This window comes from Neophocaena asiaeorientalis, unplaced genomic scaffold (genome assembly GCF_003031525.2).
Source record: "Neophocaena asiaeorientalis asiaeorientalis breed wild unplaced genomic scaffold, Neophocaena_asiaeorientalis_V1.1 scaffold123, whole genome shotgun sequence".
Classification (NCBI taxonomy): domain Eukaryota; kingdom Metazoa; phylum Chordata; class Mammalia; order Artiodactyla; family Phocoenidae; genus Neophocaena; species Neophocaena asiaeorientalis.
In genome coordinates this window covers 2,291,984-2,311,728 of record NW_020173666.1, presented here as the reverse complement: position 1 = coordinate 2,311,728, position 19,745 = coordinate 2,291,984, and the positions used below count along the sequence as shown (strand labels likewise).

At 36.7% G+C, this 19,745-nt stretch overlaps 1 protein-coding gene across 3 annotated transcripts in view; it reads left to right on the top strand.

The window, feature by feature from the left end:
* Positions 1 to 19,745, top strand: part of SHPRH (SNF2 histone linker PHD RING helicase) — an 80,303-nt gene that overhangs the window by 31,951 nt on the left and 28,607 nt on the right. For all 3 annotated transcript variants that reach the window (XR_003003599.1, XM_024747916.1, XM_024747917.1), the window contains 7 exons: positions 1,961 to 2,049; positions 4,348 to 4,440; positions 8,229 to 8,336; positions 9,309 to 9,451; positions 12,523 to 12,696; positions 13,014 to 13,076; positions 18,680 to 18,905. Coding sequence is in view for 2 of the 3 variants with exons in the window: in XM_024747916.1 (XP_024603684.1) it covers positions 1,961 to 2,049; positions 4,348 to 4,440; positions 8,229 to 8,336; positions 9,309 to 9,451; positions 12,523 to 12,696; positions 13,014 to 13,076; positions 18,680 to 18,905 (896 nt within the window). In the remaining variant the exon portion in view is untranslated. The remainder of the gene's footprint in view (positions 1 to 1,960; positions 2,050 to 4,347; positions 4,441 to 8,228; positions 8,337 to 9,308; positions 9,452 to 12,522; positions 12,697 to 13,013; positions 13,077 to 18,679; positions 18,906 to 19,745) is intronic.

Genomic DNA, 19,745 nt, shown 5'->3' with positions numbered 1-19,745 from the left:
TGTATAGCTTATTGAATATGCATATTTTTATGTCTTCCCCAGAAAACGTCCTTTTTTTTTTTTTACTAAGCATTAAAAAAAACATTATAATGACTAGTTCAGTTTCAACTGTTTTTATTATAGTCTAGTCATTGTACCTTCTTTAAAAGGTATAATAATTATGAGGGGAAAATCGTTAAATGATTGTTCTCTATAAATGATAGTATAAATATTAATAGAATCCATGTGTCTTTTGAAAAGCTTTAGAAAAATCTTCAAAACTAAGGAGAGTTCATTGTGTGAAGATAATTATGTTACTCCTACATTGTAATGCAATTTTATTATTGCAAAAATAATCTCCTTTATTAAAGTGAATAGAAATTGGATGACTGTAAAGTACTGTGAAAACGTGTGCTTTAGAAAGCTTTATATTAGATAACTGGTAGAATTAGATATAAAGCAGTGGTACAAAAGCAAGTGTTTTGCACAACAGTATGAACGAATGTACTTAATGCTACTGAACTGCACTCTTCTAAAAATGGTTGAAATTGTAAGTTTTATTTTATGTATATTTTACCACAATAAAATTTACATATATAAAATCAACTTTAACAAAGAGACAGAGAGAACCAACAACAAAATTTACGAAGGTGTATATATGGAAAACTCATTATGGCCATGAACAAATTTATAAAGGTATATATATGAAAAACTCATTATGGCCATGAACAAAGTTCTAAATCCATGATATTAATGAAACTAGTTTAAAGTTAAAAAAATTTTAAATGCAAGTGTATGTGATTGATGATCAGGAAAAAGCCTTTTTTCCTCAGCAAACTAAAACCAGAACATCTCTTTACCTTTTTTTCCCCTTGTATTCCATGATTTTGCCACTGTTAGATTTTTATTTTAATTGTATGTATCAATTAACAATTTTGAGTTTTTCCCCAGGCAGCAAATAACATAGGTTCCATTACTCAAAGCCATTAAAAATGTTTCATCTCTTCTTCAGTGAAGTCTCATCAAACTTTTTCTGAAAGAACCAGGTAATAAATATTTTAGGTTTTGTGAACCGTAAGATCTGTGGCAACTATTCAGCCCTGCTATTGTAATGCAAAAGTAGCCACAGACAGTACATAAATAAGTCAGCATCGCTGACTTCCAATAAAACTTTATTCATGGACCCTGAAATTTAATATCATGTAATTTTCACATGTCACAAGTTATTATTATTATTTTAATTTTTTCAGCTATTAAAAATGTAAAAGAAAATTCTTAGCTTGTAGACCCTACAAAAATGCAGTCAGATAAGACCCATGGGCCGTAGTTTGCCAACCTGTGCTTTGATACTTTTTAAATTACTTTATTTGAATAAGGTGCTAATTATGTAAATAAAAAACAGCATAAATCTCAGACTAATAGTGATAGAAATAGAAAGAATTCCTAAGCTTTTGAAATGTAGTTATTGACTGTAAATCATTCTGGCCAAATACCAATAAGAACAATTCCTATCAAGAAGAGTGCATTATTTTTCTGAGAATTATGTGTAGGTTGGCCATAGTATTTCGAATATTTGTCTATAAATACATGTAAGTACCCCAAATTTGTCCTTAATTTCAAACATTCTAATGACTACTGATTGGTAGTCAGTAACTTTAACAAGAAGAAAACCGTTTGTTTAAATTAAAAGTTAATTCAGAGTTTGTTTTTCAGTATAATTTTAAAACATTGTGTTTGATTGGTGTTCTAGTCTGTGAAATTAACCAACAACAACAACATAAAAGGTGCTGTTACAAGTTTTTTTTTTACTGGGGCAATCATATTAATACCACGTTAAATTCCTTTTCTTAAAAAATAAATTAGTGAATTGTAATCATCGCTATATTTTCACAGTAGGTGTTTTTAGATTATAGATAACTAGATGACATTGGGAACTAAATACATGATTTTCTTATGCTTTAAATATATTTTGATTATTCAGGTGAGTATGCCTTGGCAGCAGAACTGTACAGAGAAGTGCTGCGTTCATCTGAGGAACACAAGGGAAAGCTCAAAACTGATTCACTGCAAGTAAGTAAAAAGTTTCAAAATATTTGTTTTTTATAAAATAATTTTTCTGAATATTTAAGAGGACAAAGAGTAACAAATGGACTAAGTCATAATCACTGGGGATGAAGCTTGGAAATCATGTTCTTTTAATAAGCACCCAAGGTGATTTGTATATACACGAAAGTTTTAGAGTCACTATTCTGTCTGCTCAGGTCAGTATTGGCCACAAGGCTGACTAGATAAGCCTAAGCTACATTAGAAAAGCAGCTCAAAATATTTGTATTTCAAAGAATGGGGTCAGTTTTATCACTTCACATATTAACATCAACATATTTATTCACATAGTATTCACCAAAAAGAAAAGAAATTGAGTTAAACTCAAAAATGAAACTAAGTGATAATAAAAACTATTCAGTGATCTTCTAATTTAATTTTTGGAGGTCTTTTAAGGAGACTTGGATATTTGAATTATAACACTTACTTAAGTGTGAAATAGCTTCCTCTTTCTGGTTCAGTCCAGTGGATCATATAGACACGACTCTCTAGCTAAATGGTAAATAAGGATACTTTTTTGAATCTTGGTAAGTTTAGGCTTGAGTCCCAGGTGAGGCTTCTTTTTTACCATTCAGAATCTAAACCTTGGGACCTACATGTTCACCTGTGCCTGAGCAGGTATTAGGAGGAGTGTATGGGGGGAGAGGGAAGAAGAGAGAAAATTAAATACCAGTCTCCTTATATTATGCATGGGTAAGGATTACAGAAGGTCATGGACCTTTTAGCAAATGTATTTACCACATGCGAGAAGGAGGAAGTACAAAGATACCGTGCTCCTGAATAAAGGAAACAAAAGTAGGACAGGTAGGTCCAGTATGCCTGAGTTCAAGAGTGAAGAGTAAGCTGTCAGTCAGCCTGGTTCTTGCTTTTGAGTCACAGTAACCCCAGCTGCTGATAAAACATGGTCCACCAAATGTCTTGTTCTATCAAGTCAGATTAGCCACCCTGCTCTGTTGGGCATGTGTAAGGCATGTGTAAGGGAATGGAGAGAGACAAGTATTCCTCCCATTTCAGTCCACCACGTTGTGCAGAAAGCAGCAGAAGTCCTCTTCCACAAGTGCACACAGAGCAGTGGAGCCGAGTTTCTACCATTTTTTCTTTCATGGTATTTATACTTTTGTTTTTGCTATTAAATCTGATAGTGTTGGGCTTCCCTGGTGGCGCAGTGGTTGAGAGTCTGCCTGCCGATGCAGAGGACACGGGTTCGTGCCCCGGTCCGGGAGGATCCCACATGCCGCGGAGTGGCTGGCCCATGAGCGGAGCGGCTGGGTCCATGAGCCATAGCCGCTGAGCCTGCATGTCCGGAGGCTGTGCTCCGCAACGGGAGAGGCCACAACAGAGAGAGCCCTGCGTACCGCAAAAAAAAAAAAAAAAAAAAAAAGAAATCTGATAGTGTTACTGATTATGTTATCTATGAAAGCATGATGAAAAGACCTAAGACATTTGAGGTAGCTCTTCAAAGATTAACTCTACAAAGATCTGTACCACGGCCAGAGTAAACCCTTATAGTCTGAAATCACTGACATCAAATCAGACCTTACCAGAAAGACTCCTTTCCCATCGTCCTTTAGCCTTTAGTTGTCTTCTCAAATAGAGACTCAAATTAGATAGAAACTACATTCACTTTATTTTTTCTCATAGCCCTTTACTCCAGAGGGAGCGTCAAACCAGTCGCAGACTCAATACCACAGTGAGATGCGTGGCTTATATTTAATACAGAGATTTAAGATGGAGTTTTCTCCTTTATTCTACACCATCTTCACCTCTAGCTCCTCCGCTTTTCAGCCCTTAAGTTCAACAGATCCAGGTCACAGCCCTGTTTTCTAATGTATTTCATTATCTTTGTTTATATCATAATATAATTGCTAGGCTCATCCACACTCATTTCCCAGGAGAAGAGGAATCTAGTCTGTGCAGTCAACTTTTCTACTTTACTGGACTTACTTGGCATACTCATATTTCCCCATATAGACAAGTGCATGTATAAGAGAAGAAATATACCTATATTACATACTCTGTTAAATACATACACGTTTCATGAAACTGTATCTTTTTAATTAGAAATTTATGTCATTATGAGTTAAGATAATTACTATAAAACTGACTCAGAGAAAGTTGGTATTCAAATTGTTTTAAAGGAAAAGAATTCGGTGATTAAATCTTAAATGTGGTGTTAGTATTCTGTATGCCTTAATAATAGTAGGTTCTCCCCTTAGAGTTCACTGCATTGGCTGTCATAATTGTTGCCTTTTCTGTGTTTTACAGAGACTTCATGCTACCCATAACTTGATGGAATTGTTGATAGCCAAGCACCCAGGGATACCTCCTACCCTGAGAGATGGCAGACTTGAGGAAGAGGTAATTATTATTTTTTCATTCTGTCTATAAAAGAATTTTTTTTCAGACTTCATGCTCCATCTAATTGATATTTCTTAAAATAGTTTCAAGAGTCAGTTAAGTATTTCAGTTAAATGGACGAAAGTGAAGAATTTTCCTTTTTCCTAATGGTAACTTATAAGAATAAAATTTTTCAGTACTTCTGTTACTTTCAAATAACATGATCCTACTTGTCTTGAAAAGTTGAAAGAGGAACAATTTTTAAATCCTTTTTGTATTAGTCTTTTATGGTTTCTATAACAAAATGCCACAGACTGGCTTAAACAACAGGAATTTTATTTCTCACACTCATGAACTGGAAGAATTAATATTGTTAAAATGTCCACGCTACCCAAAACAATATACAGGTTCAATGTAATCCCTATTAAAATTCCAATGGTATTTTTCACAGAAATAGAATAAACAATCCAAAGATTTGTATGGAACTAGAAAACATCCCAAATAGCCAAAGCAATCTTAAGATTAAGAACAAAACTGCAGGCATTATGCACCCTGATTTGAAACTATATTGTAAAGCTATAGTAATTAAAACAGTATGGTGTTGACATAAAAGCATACACATAGATCAATGGGACAGAATAGAGAGAGCCCGGAAATAAAGCCACCCATATATGGTCAGTTAATTTACAAAAAAGGAACCAAGATTAGACAATGGGGAAAGGACAGTCTCTCTTGTTTTAATTGAAGTATAGTTGATTTATTATATTAGTTTCAGGTATACAGCATAGTGATTCAGTATTTTTGTAGGTTATACTCCATTATAAGTTATTATAAGATAATAGATATAATTCCCACTGCTATACAATATATCCTTGCTGCTTATCTATTTTATACATAGTAGTTTGTATCTTTTAATTCCATACCCTTAATTTGTCCCTCCCCACTTCCCTTTCCCCTTTGGTAACAACTATTTTGTTTTCTACATCTGTGAGTCTGTTTCTGTTTTACACATACATTTATTTGTTTTATTTTTTAGATTCCACATATAAGTGATATATTTGTCTTTCTCTTTCTGACCCGTTCACTAAGCATAATATTCTGGGTCCATCCATGTTGCTGCAAATGGCAGGATTTCATTTTTTGCTTATGGCTGAATAATATTCCATTGTAAATATATACAACTTCTTTATCCATTCATCTGTTGATGGGCACTTGGGTTGTTTCCATGTCTTGGCTATTGTAAATAGTGCTGCTATGAACATTGGGGTTCATGTATCTTTTTGAACTAGTGTTTTCATTTTTTTTCCAGCTATATACCCAGGACTGGAATTGCTGGGTCATATGGTAGTTTATATTTAGTTTTTTGAGGAACCTTCATACTGTTTTCCTTAGTAGCTGCACCAATTTACATTCCCAACAACAGTATGCAGGGTTTCCCTTTTCTCCACATTATCCCCAACACTTGTTATTTGTAAACTTTTTGATGATAGCCATTCTGACATGTGTGAGGTAATACCTCATTATTGTTATGATTTGCATTTCTCAAATAATTAGCAGTGTGGAACATCTTTTTATGTGCCTTTTCATAGCCATCTCTATGTCTTCTTTGGGAAAATGTCTTTTCAGGTATTCTGCCCATTTTTTGATTGGGTTGTTTGTTTTTTTGATATTTAGTTGTATGTGCTATTTATATATTTTAGATACTAACCCCTTATCAGGGATTTAGATATTAACCCCTTATTAGGTGATAGAAAATAGGCAGAGAGGGACTTCCCTGGTGGTCCAGTGGGTAAGACTCCACACTCCCAATGCAGGGGGCCCAGGTTCAATCCCTGGTCAGGAAACTAGATCCCGCATGAATGCTGCAACTAAGAAGTCCGCATGCCACAACTAAGAAGTCTGCATGCTGCAACTAAGAAGCCCGCATGCCGCAACTAAGACTAAAAAGGCCACATACCACAACTAAAGATCCCACATGCTGTAGTGAAGATCCCGTATGCTGCAGTGAAGGTCCTGCATGCTACAGCTAAGACCCAGCACAGTCGAAATAAATAAATACATTTTTAAAAAAGAAAAAATAAATAGGCAGAGGATCTGAATAGACATTTTTCCAAAGAAGACATACAGATAGCCAACAGGCACATGAAAAAATGCTCAACATCATTAATCATTAGGGAAACGCAAATCAAAACCACAATGAGATATCACTTCATACCTGTTAGAGTGGCTATTATCAAAAAGACAAGATATAAAAGATGTTGGTGAGGATGAGAGAAAAGGGAACCCTTGTGCACTGTTGATGGGAATATAAATTGCTGCAGCCACTATGGAAAATAGTATGGAGGTTCCTCAAAAATTTAAAAATAGGACTATAATATGACCCAGCAATTCCACTACTGGGTATTTATCTGAAGAAAACAAACAAAAAAAAAAACTAACTTGAAAAGATATATGCACCCTTATGTTCATTGAAGCATTATTTACAATAGCCAATATATGAAAACAACCTAAGTGTCCATTGATAAAGAAGATGTTGTATACATATATGATGGAATATTGTTTAGCCATAAAAAGGAATGAAATATTGCCATTTGCGACAACATGGATGTACCTTGAGGGTATTATATGCTAAGCAAAATAAGTCAGACAAAGACAAATACTGTATGATTTCTCTTATATGAGGAATCCCAAAAAAAAGAAAAAAAGAAAAAAAACATGCTCATAGATACAGAGAACAGACTGGTGGTTGAAAGAGGTAGGGCTTGGGTGTGGGAGAAATGGGTAACCTACTGGGTTTTTTAATTTAAATAAATTGAATAAAATTTATTTTAATTTAAAAAAAATGTATTTCTCACAGTTCTGGAGGCTGGCAGTCTAAGATCAAGGTGTCAGCAGTGTTGGTTTCTCCTGAGGACTCTCTCCTTGGCTTGTAGATGGCTGCCTTCTCACTGTGTCCTCATGTGGCCTTTTCTCTATGTACTTGCATCCCTGGTGTGTCTCTCTTTCCTTTTAAGGACACCAGTCATATAGGATTAGGGTTCCACCCTTATCTCATTTATCTACATTTACTCATTTAATTACTTTCTTAAAGGCCGTATCTCCAAATATAGTCACGTTGGGGGTTAGGACTTCATCATAGATTTTGAGAAACACAATTCAGTCCTAAAACCCAAAGTATTATTTCTAAACTGAAGTAATTCCAAGAAATGATAATAAATGAATCAGACAAGAAATTCTAAAATGTATTCTTGTTTTGCCTTATAGTTTGAAATACTACTGTTCTTTCCCCTCCCATTTTTTTAAAATTAAAAAATTAGAAACTTGGGGAGCAAATCCTTGGAATTTCTTAAATTATGTGACTGACAGGTAAATGTAAGTCAAGGTGGCTTACAGGTAAAATCTCTTCAATATACATCTTATGAATTTCTAGCATGGCTTTTTTTTTTTTTTTTTTGTGGTACGTGGGCCTCTCCCTGTTGTGGCGTCTCCCATTGCGGGGCACAGGCTCCAAACGCTCAGGCTCAGCAGCCATAGCTCACGGGCCCAGCCGCTCCGCAGCATGAGGGATCTTCCCGGACCGGGGCACGAATGCGTGTCCCCTGCATCGGCAGGCGGACTCTCAACCACCGCGCCACCAGGGAAGCCCTCTAGCGTGGCTTTTATGTTCTCTACAGTATACTTGTAGAGTTTAATGCTTAAGTTGAGTTAAATAGATTAAATAAATAAAGTACACTGTTCTGGAAACATCATACTAAATTATTTTCTTGACCTGAAATGAAAGTTTATACTTGTTTCCTGTTTCAACACAGGCCAAACAGCTGCGAGAGCATTATATGAGCAAGTGTAATACAGAGGTTGCTGAAGCACAACAAGCTTTGCTGCCAGTGCAGCAGACCGTACGTGACCTCCAGAGAAAGGTATGGCCACCAATGTGACTTTCCTTATGTTTTTCTCCACATAACATTTTGGTTTTTGTTCTGCTCTGGGGAGAAACTTGAACTTTCTTATTCATCTTGGAATTTTTAGCACCTAGTACAGTACCTGAGCCACAATAAAAACTTATTTGCTGTTAGCAGTGTTTATTGATTGGATGAACAGACACATAGATAAATCACCTATTTTGAGGTTATTCTCTTTCATTTCTTTTAAGGTGTAATGGGGTTTCCTCTTACCTTCGGTATATAACAAGTTGTCTTTTGAAGAAAATGAAGACTTCCATAACCTTCTTTTGATCTTAGATGTGCATGTTTCCAAAACCTTTTCTTTTAAGATGTTAGAATATGAGAACCATAAGTATTTTCCTTATGAAATATGTGCCATTTGTTATTTCTAAAATTCCTCTTTCATGAAATCAGTAGCAAAGTTTAAGGAGAAGGCTACACAAAATACTTTTACTTTTTGATTTTAACCAGTTACTCCACATTTTATTCTTCCTAATTCATTAATTATTTAGTATTCAAGCATATAATTTTATTAGTTATCAAAGATTATTCATTGAGTAGAATCTAGTTCAGTTAGTTGAGGATAAGCATTATGACTTTATTATGCTGAGAAAGAAATCTGTTACCTTTTCAGATATATAGAGTGAATACTGAATTTTTATTTTGTTTTAGGTATTTTCTTTTAGCACAGCTTTGTTATAAATATATGTAAATAAATTCTCACTCTTTCAGAGTAATCATGGAATAGGTGTTCTATTTACTTATATATGCAGAAGTTGTACTTATTCGTTGTATATACAACATGTATACTTGTCTCCCCATTACTGTGATTCCCTTGAGAGTTGCATTTATTGCTCCCTTTTAATTTTTCACAGAACTCTTCCCAGTGATAGAAATGTTGTGAGTACTAAAAAGACATTAATTGATCCGCTGTTGTCTTGTTTACAGATTTATTCTAATTCTCCTTGGTGGCTGAATGTGATACACAGAGCAATGGAATTTGGTATTGAAGAGGAACTTGTTCAAAGAGTGCGAAATGAAATAACCAGCAACTACAAGCAACAAACTGGCAAGCTTTCTATGTCAGAGAAGTAAGAAAATAGCACAAAACAGAATAGTTATATGAGTAGTCACCCCAAATGTTCAGATCATTTGGTATTAAGAGTTACAATTAAAAGTCATAACATATTGTGGTTATGAACATCTACATTTTACCTATTGTGGCATATATTTCAGACCAAAATATGAGGTATGCTCCGTATATTAGTCATTTGTAACTGTTCTCTTTTCAGTGCTTTTTTTTTCTATTTTTTAATCTGCTTAAAGTATTTTCTTTGTATCTTTGTTGGACAAAGTTGCTTAAAGCCAGCTCTTTAAGCAAAGTTTTGAAACAGACTTTGTTTAGGAGAATTTTTCCCTTGGGGTAAGGCATTCATATTTCCCTATGTCATTCATTCCCTAAGGGCTAAGCTTATAGTGCCACAGTGGCCCAGGTTTTATACTGTAGAGTCTGCTTTGTCTTCCCCATCTTTCTTCTCAGCAACAATCACCATTCTTCAAGATAGATAAGTTGGGTTATTCCTCTTGAAGTAAGAATGGTGAATAATTCTTCCCAGAGAACAAATATACCCTATCAAAAGTACCTTCAGTGGTTTAACGCAAAGGAATGTCTGTCTAATGTGGGGAATTTAGGTGTTGCGGCAGAACTGTTGATTCTAGGGAGGGGGACAGAGAGGAGGATCTTTATGGCTTCTCAGATCATATCTCAGTATAATGTCAGCCTTGGGATTAAAGTTGGTTTTCAGTGAAAAATTCAGTATAAGAATATCTTTGAAATGTTTTAAAGTGTTTTCATTTGCTCTTCTAAAAACTTTTTCAGGTGTCTGCTAACACCCTAGAAAATATGCTACATTTTCTATGTGTCATTATTAACTTGGATGTACCTTAATGTAATCATCTTTTTCACCATTCAGAACGTGATAAGCTTCTCATTTCTGAAGTATATGCAGTATATTATGCTTTTGAGTGCACTCCCTTTTTCCATGTTAAGCCCAAGAATCACTGTTCCAGGATAAGTTGTCATTTATGTCATGAATTTATCTTATCCAGTTTTAAAGCTATGTCCTAATAATGTGTTCTGCCAGCATTGTGGCATCAGCTGATAAAGGAAAATATTTTAAAATATCTTGAACTTGTTTTTCTTAAATCACACAAAAACTCCTTTTTTTTTTTCTTAGAAACTACTTTTAAAAGTTGTAAATCCTCATGTTAGAATATATCCCCTATTAAATGTTTTGAGGTCCCAGGTCTGTAAAAGGACCAACAGGAAACATAAAATGTATAATTCATTACACAAACATGCTTTTAAAAAACATTAGACATAAATAGAAAGTAAGAAAACACATTTTTAAAGTTAATTTTTTTAATATTACATGTATTCAGAGATCATCTTAACACTGCTGCTGTGTTTTTTAATGAGATATATCTCAGACACCAAACTACTTATGTTTGCTTGTTAATGATTCTTGGGGAACACTATGTAGCTTGGTGATTAAGAGCGCAAGTAGGTTCTCAAGACAGACTGCCTGTGTTCATACCTCAGTGCCACCACTTGTCAGCTCTTTGAACTTGGGAAAGTTGTATAAGCTCTCTCTGCCTTAGTTTCTTCATCTATAAAACCACACAGCATTGTAGTGAGGATTAGTAAATTAATATTTGTAAAGTGCTTACTTAAAATAGTACCTACCATTATGGTGTCTAAGAGTTACCTTCTATTACTATGTTTTCTTCTCTTTCATTTAAAGGACCTGCAAGAGAGAACATGGCAAAGACATGTTAAATGCTGATTTGTGATATTTTTCAGCCCTTACTCACATGCTCAGACCTGAGTTAGTGGAGAGAACTTTTCCAAAGCCACTTCTTCCCATTGGTTCAATGTTAATTTTCGAAGAGCAGTTTAAATTTGTAATAAATTACAAATAAAAAACTGTGTTTTCTTTTTGTGAATAGTATTGATACCTAACCTAATTTTAAGTATCTCTAAGTAAATTTTTTTAGAAATTCCTGAGCAGCTATTCTATGCCTATTATATATGTTTTTGAAAAAGGGGTATAATCTAATTCTTACCTTCTTAAAGTTAGCTTAATGAGAAGACAAGAATCATAAATAATTTGAGAAATGTGAGTATGTATAAAAACTAAACAAAGTACGAAAATGAATAATGTTGTTAATAAACTCCATGAACAGAAAGAAACATAGATTAGTGTTGTGAAATATTGGGAAAGCCTTTTAGGAAGGAAAGTGGGCTCTTTTGAACAATTTGGAGAGAATGGCATATGGCATTTTAGGAAGAAGGATATACTCTTAACTTAAAAAGCAAACAAGTCTTGTTTATATTTTTTGTTTTTTAATTTCTTATTATTCTAGGCTTTCGTTTTCCTTTCAAAAACCCATACACACACATCCAGACATTTTTTTTCTTGACCCATTTCATTTATAGTTTATCAGAATGGTTAAGAGCATTGTGTTTGGGTTTAACTCCTAGCCCGTGGCTGCCACATAATAACTTTGTATCTTTACTTAAATTACTTTAATTCATTAATCTTCATCTGTTACATGTGCACAGTTGGGTATCTATTGAGGTTATACAGGAAAAGTGCTTGGCAAAGTGCCTGGCATTTAGTACATGCTTCATAAAAATATATGTGTATATGTATAAGTTCCTTGTAATATAATCTTGGCTACTTTTCTCCTTTCTTCTCAGCTTTCTGTCTCTACTTTTCATCCTACAAGTCACCTCTATGTAGAGCACGGGTGTCAGGAGAACACCTGTAGTCAATCAGTATTACAAAGAAAGACTGTGGCAATCCTGATCTTTCAAAGACATCAGACACAGGGACATAGATTTTACATATTGTTTTTCGTTTCTGAGGGCAGGCACTATAAGATGTTTTTGTTATCTTTTGTAGTAGACAACCCAATGTTATTATTCTTTGTTTACTAGTAGATACCAATTGAATACACTCCTGTAAACTCATTCAGGTGTGACTAGGTAAAATGTTGCAGTTTCTTTAACACTTTGCCAACCACTTCTTGAATTTTTAGGAAATTGACCTACTGTTCTTTTCTTTGCTGTGTGTGTGGTGCTGGTGATGGGAATCAGGTTCCATGACTGCAGAGGTCTTCAGTTCTTACTTACAACACATATGGAAGAGCTAAGTAAGTTCCAGAAGCAAGTAAGAGACGCTGTAAAAAATCTGGAGGGACCTCCATCTCGTCATGTTATTGAGTCTGCAACAATCTGCCACCTCCGGCCAACCAGGCTTCCTCTCAATTGGTAGGTAATAGGAGAAATCATCCAACGAATGGCATCATTCCACTGAGCTAGATTTCTCCTGAGAGAAGAAACACTGGCTCACATAATAAAACATTTTTCATTTGAATTCAGACAGAAGTAGAGATGTATTATTAATCGAACTTTAAAAAAAAAAACCTCTCTAGGAACACATACCTGAGGACCACGTATTTTTTTTTTCTAAAATGGCATATTTGTTGTAAAGAAAATGTGAAGTATGAAATACTAAGCCTCTTTTAGAAATTACCTGATTGCAGTTATGTTTGTGAATATTTCTCTGATAATTTCTTCTTTTCCAGCTGTGTCTTTTGTAAGGCTGATGAATTGTTCACAGAGTATGAATCGAAGTTATTTTCTCACACGTAAGTTCTCTGATTGATTATTTCCCATCAGGAAAATGAAACATTTTACAAGACTTGGTATTTTAATTTATACAACTACATTTTCCTCACAATAACATTTCTTATATTTTTTTCTCTTATCCAGTCAGTTTACTAAACTTTAGCATTTCCCCATTTAACATGCTCAGTTTCACCTGTGCTGACGTTTACCCCCAAATGCTCCTGTCGTGTGGTAATATGTGCTTAAGGGACAGTTTATGGGAGTACACAGACTGTGCAGTCCAACAGATATGACCTCAGATCCCTGCTCACTACTATGCACAAATTACTTCTCTAAGCCTCAGGATCCTCATTTGTGAAATGAAGATAATAACACCTCACTGAGTTTTTTTTATGTATATTAAATAAGAAAAGGCATATAATTACTTAGCATAGTGGAGTTTTTCAGGGGTTTTTTTGTTTTTTTAATTAACATCTTTATTGGAGTATAATTGCTTTACAATGTTGTGTTAGTTTCTGCTGTATAGCAAACTGAATCAGCTATATGTATACGTATATCCCCATATTTCCTCCCTCTTGTGTATCCCTCCCACCCTCCCTATCCCAACCCACTAGGTGGTCACAAAGCACCAAGCTGATCTCCCTGTGCTATGCAGCTGCTTCCCACTAGCTATCTGTTGTACATTTGGTAGTGTATATATCTCCATGCCACTCTCTCACTTCATACCAGCTTACCGCCGTTCCCCCGCCCCATCTCCTCAAGTCCATTCTCTACATCTGCATCTTTATTCCTGTCCTGTCCCTAGGTTCTTCAGAACTCTATGTTTTCCTCTAAGAGTTTTATAGTGTCTGGCCTTACATTCAGTTCTTTAATCCATTTTGAGTTTATTTTTGTGTATGGTGTTAGGGAATGTTCTAATTTCATTTTACATGTAGCTGTCCAGTTTTCCCAACACCACTTATTGAAGAGGCTGTCTTTTCTCCATTGTATATCCTTGCCCCCTTTATCAAAAATAAGGTAACCATATGTGCATGGGTTTATCTCTGGGCTTTCTATCATTTTCCATTGATCTATATTTCTTTTTCTGTGCCAGTACCATACTGTCTTGATTACTGCAGCTTTGTAGTATAGTCTAAAGTCAGGGAGCCTGATTCCTCCAACTCCGTTTTTCTTTCTCAAGATTGCTTTGGCCTTTTGGGGTCTTTTCTGTTTCCATACAAATTTGTGAAATTTTTTGTTCTAGTTCTCTGAAAAATGCCAGTGGTAGTTTGATAGGGATTGCATTGAATCTGTAGATTGCTTTGCGTAGTAGAGTCATTTTCACAATGTTGATTCTTCCAATCCAAGAACATGGTATATCTCTCCATCTATTTGTATCATCTATAATTTCTTTCAGCAGTGTCCTGTAGTTTTCTGCATACAGGTCTTTTGTCTCCTAAGGTAGGTTTATGCCTAGGTGTTTTATTCTTTTTGTTGCAATGGTAAATGGGAGTGTTTCCTTAATTTCTCTTTCAGATTGTTCATCATTAGTGTATAGGAATGCAAGAGATTTCTGTGCATTAATTTTGTACCCTGCTACTTTACCAAATTCATTCATTAGCTCTAGTAGTTCTCTGGTAGCATCTTTAGGATTATCTATGTATAGTATCATGTCATCTGCAAACAGTGACAGCTTTACTTCTTCTTTTCCGATTTGGATTCCTTTTATTTCTTTTTCTTCTCTGATTGCTGTGGCTAAAACTTCCAAAACAATGTTGAATAATAGTGGTGAGAGTGGGCACCTTGTCTTGTTCCTGATCTTAGTGGAAATAGTTTCAGTTTTTCACCATTGAGCACGATGTTTGCTGTGCGTTTGTCATATATGGCCTTTATTATGTTGAGGTAAGTTCCCTCTCTGCCTGCTTTCTGGAGGGTTTTTATCGTAAATGGTCATTGCATTTTGTCAAAAGCTGTTTCTGCATCTATTGAGATCATCATATGGTTTTTTTTCTTCAGTTTGTTAATATGGTGTATCACATTGATTCATTTGCATATATTGAAGAATCCTTGCATTCCTGGGATAAACCCCACTTGATCATGGTGTATGATCCTTTTAATGTGCTATTGGATTCTGTTTGTTAGTATTTGATTGAGAATTTTTGCATCAATGTTCATCAGTGATATTGGCCCGTAGTTTTCTTTCCTTGTGACATCTCTGTCTGGTTTTGGTATCAGGGTGATGGTGGCCTCGTAGAATGAGTTGGGGAGTGTTCCTCCCTCTGCTATATTTTGGAAGACTCAAGAAGGATAGGTGGTAGCTCCTTATCTTTTATCATCGCCTCACTTTCAGTCTGTATGTGTCCCTAGGTCTGAAGCGGCTTTCTAGTAGACAGCATATATACGGGTCTTGTTTTTATATCCATTCAGCCAGTCTGTGTCTTTTGATTGGAGCATTTAATCCATTTACATTTAAGGTAGTTATTGATATGTATGTTCCTATTATCATTTTCTTAATAGTTTTGGGTTTATTATTGTAGGTCTTTTTCTTGTCTCGTGTTTCCTGACTAGAGAAGTTCCTTTAGCATTTCCTGTAAAACTAGTTTGGTGATGCTGAATTCTCTTAGCTTTTGCTTGTCTGTAAAGGTTTTAATTTCTCTGTCAAATCTGAATGAGGTCCTTTCTGGGTAGAGTAATCTTGGTTGTAGGTTTTTTCCTTTCATCACTTTAAATATGTCCTGCCACTCCCTTCTCTCTTACAGAATATCTTTATGATTTCTTTCCTTCTACTAACTTTGGGGTTTTTTTGTTCTTTCTCTAATTGCTATAGGTGTACAGTTAGGTTATTTATTTGAGATGTTTCTTGTTTCTTGAGGTAGGATTGTATCGCTCTAAGCTTACCTCTAGTCTCTGAATTCTTTTTCAGGTAGCCTGCCTATTTCCTCTTCATTTATTTGGTCTGGTGCGTTTTTACCTTGCTCCTTCATCTTCTGTGTGTTTCTCTCTCTTCTCATTTTGCTTCACTTACTGTGTTTGTGGTCTCCTTTTTGCAGGCTGCAGGTTTGTCGTTCCTGTTGTTTTTGGTGTCTGCCCCCAGTGGCTAAGGTTGATTCAGTGGGTTGTGTAGGCTAGCTGGTGGAGGGGACTAGTGCCTGTGTTCTGGTGGATGAGGCTGGATCTTCTCTTTCTGGTGGCCAGGACCACGTCCGGTGATGTGTTTCCGGGTGTCTGTGGACTTATTATGATTTTAGGCAGCCTCTCTGCTAATGGGTGGGGTTGTGTTCCTGTCTTGCTAGTTGTTTGGCCTGGGGTGTCCAGCAGTGTAGCTTGCTGGTCGTTGAGTGGAGCTGGGTCTTAGCGTTGAAATGGAGATCTCTGGGAGTGCTTTCACCATTTGATATTACGTGGAGCTGTGAAGTTTCTGGTGGGCCAATGTCCTGAATTCGGCTCTCCCACCTCACAGGCACAGGCCTGACACCCGGCCGGAGCACAAAGACCCTGTTAGCCACACGGCTAAGAAGGAAAGGGAGAAAAAAAGAAAGAAAGAAATAAAGGAAGGGAGAGATGGAGGGAGGGAGGACGGAAGGAAGGAGGAAGAAAGAAAGAAAGAAAAAGATAAAATAAAATTTTAAAGTTATTACAATAAAAAATTTTTAAATTATTAAAAATTTTAAAGTCATAAAAAAAAAGAAAAAGAAAGAAAGAAGAGAGCAACCAAACCAAAAACCAAGTCCACTAATTATAACAAGCACTAAAAACTATACTAAGGACAGACAGGACCCTAGGACAAATGATAAAAGCAAAGCTCTACAGACAGAATCACACAAAGAAGCATACGCATACACACTCACAAAAAGAGAAAAAGCAAAAAAATATATATATATATATCTGTATTTTAAAATAAAAGGAAGAGAGCAACCAAATCAATAAATAAATCTACCAATGTTAATAAACTCTAAGTACTAAACTCAGATAAACAAAACCAGAAACAAATTAGATACAGAAAGCAAACCCCAAGTCTACAGTTGCTCCCAAAGTCCACCACCTCTATTTTGGGATGATTCGCTGTCTATTCAGGTATTCCACAGATGCAGGGTATATCAAGTTGATTGTGGAGATTTAATCCGCTGCTCCTGAGGCTGCTGGGAGAGATTTCCCTTTCTCTTCTTTGTTCTCACAGCTCCTGGGGTTCAGCTCTGGATTTGGCCCCGCCTCTGCGTGTAGGTTGCCGGAGGGTGTCTGTTCTTCGCTCAGACAGGGTGGGGTTAAAGGAGCAGCTGATTCGGGGGCTCTGGCTCACTCAGGCCGGGGAGAGGGAGGGGTACAGATGTGGGGCAAGCCTGCGCTGGCAGAGGCCAGCGTGACGTTGCAACAGCCTGAGGTGCGCCATGTTTTCTCCTGGTGTAGTTGTCCCTGGATCATGGGACTGTGGCAGTGGCGGGCTGCACAGGGTCCCGGGAGGGGAGGTGTGGAGAGTGACCTGTGCTCGCACACAGGCTTCTTGGTGGCTGCAGCAACAGCCTTAGCATCTCATGCCCGTCTCTGGTGTCCGCGCCAATAGCCGTGGCTCGCGCCCGTCTCTGGAGCTCGTTTAGGCAGTGCTCTGAATCCTCTCTCCTCACGCACCCTGGAACAACGGTCTCTTGCCTCTTAGGCAGGTCCAGACTTTTTCCCGGACTCCCTCCCGGCGAGCTGTGGCACACTAGCACCCTTCCGGCTGTGTTCACGCCGCCAACCCCAGTCCTCTCCCTGCGCTCCGACGGGAAGCCGGAGCCTCAGCTCCCAGCCCCACCCATCCCCCAGCCCACCCCCTATCCCCACCGGTGAAGGCACTTCCTAGTGTGTGGAAACTTTTCCTCCTTCACAGCTCCCTCCCAGCGGTGCAGGTCCTGTCCCTATTCTTTTGTCTTTTTTCCTTCGCCCTACCCAGGTACGTGGGAAGTTTCTTGACTTTTGGGCAGTCTGAGGTCTTCTGCCAGCATTCAGTAGGTGTTCTGTAGGAGTTGTTCCACATGTAGGTGTATTTCTGATGTATTTGTGGGGAGGAGGGTGATCTCCACGTCTTACTTCTTCGCCATCTTGAAGGTCTCTTCTCTAGCATAGTGTTTGATACATGGTAATGTTCTATAAAAATGTTAGCTCTTTTTAGTAATACACTTTCTCGAACACAGATTTGAAGTCTTCATCCTTGTGTTAGGGATTAAGCTGCTTAGTGAGTACATTTAGTAAAATTATTCCTATTTTACAAACATGGAAATTGAGAAGAGAGTAAGTCTGATTGTACTTTTAGGTCATCTTGTGGTTTTTCTGTTTTATTTTTGCATGGTTGATAGTGGTGGTAATTTGTGTTTTGTATTATTTTAATTCTCAGAGCAAGGTTTTAGCCTGGAATTTATAGCCATTTTTTATTAGGCCAGTTTGCTCTCAAGAAGGCACTTGTCAAATGTATGATACCTCAAGCATTTTCAGAGTTGGTATGGCTTTTCCAAAAACTTGCAAGCATGATCTTGTAGACATGACATTGAAAGATGTTGATGAAATTTTTGTTTTTGACCTTGCTTTCCTATTAGCTCTGGCAATATCATTTTTATAGTACTTGTTACCCACTGACAGTAATTACTGTGGTTTTGTTCTCAAATGTCTTCAGAGTCAAAGGCCAGACTGCAATATTTGAGGAGATGATAGAAGATGAAGAAGGACTGGTGGATGATCGAATACCTACCACCAACCGGGGTCTGTGGGCAATAAGTGAGACAGAGCGATCCATGAAAGCTCTGCTATCGTTTGCAAAATCACATCGATTTGATGTTGAATTCATTGATGAGGGAAGTACTTCAATGGATCTCTTTGAAGCTTGGAAGAAAGAATATAAGGTAACAGTAATTTAAAACTTCCTTCCCATATTAAGAATTCTCCTCCTTGGGCTTCCCTGGTGGCAGAGTGGTTGAGAGTACGCCTGCCAATGCAGGGTACACGAGATCGTGCCCCGGTCCGGGAAGATCCCATGTGCCGCGGAGCGGCTGGGCCAGTGAGCCATGGCCACTGAGCCTGCGCGTCTGGAGCCTGTTCTCCACACGGTAGAGGCCACAACATTGAGAGGCCCGCATACCAAAAAAATAAATTAAAAAACTCCCCTCCTTTACATTAATTTTAGTTGCTACTTTCCTTTTTCTCTCTTCAGCTTTTAAAAATCTGCTTTAGAGAATTGAGGTGTCATAATTTATCTTTCCCTAAAACGTAATGATTGTAATGATGAATAATAAATATAATAATACTGAACAAATGAGAAGTTTCTGTTTATTAAATTACTAAAAATCATTACTAAAATGAAATTTATATGAAACCTTTTGTTTTTCCTTGAAAGTGTGTTATTCTAGTCTTAGCTTGGTCTTACACTGCTGTTCTCTGAAATCAGAGTGTGGCTTTGTTTCCGTTTTTGTTTTTTTCTTTTGCTCTGTGAATAACAACCAAACATCAACAACCTTAAAGATTGGAGAACATAGTAAACATTTCTCAACATACAAGACTAGAAACCATTGCAATTAATAATGCACAAAGGGACTCTTCATATTTATACTTTAATAATTTCATTATATTATAACTCTATGTTTGAGATTCCAGAATTCATTAATTTTGAATTATTCTTTATATGTGTTTTTTTTTTTTTTTTTTTTTCGGTACGTGGGCCTCACTGCTGTGGCCTCTCCCGTTGC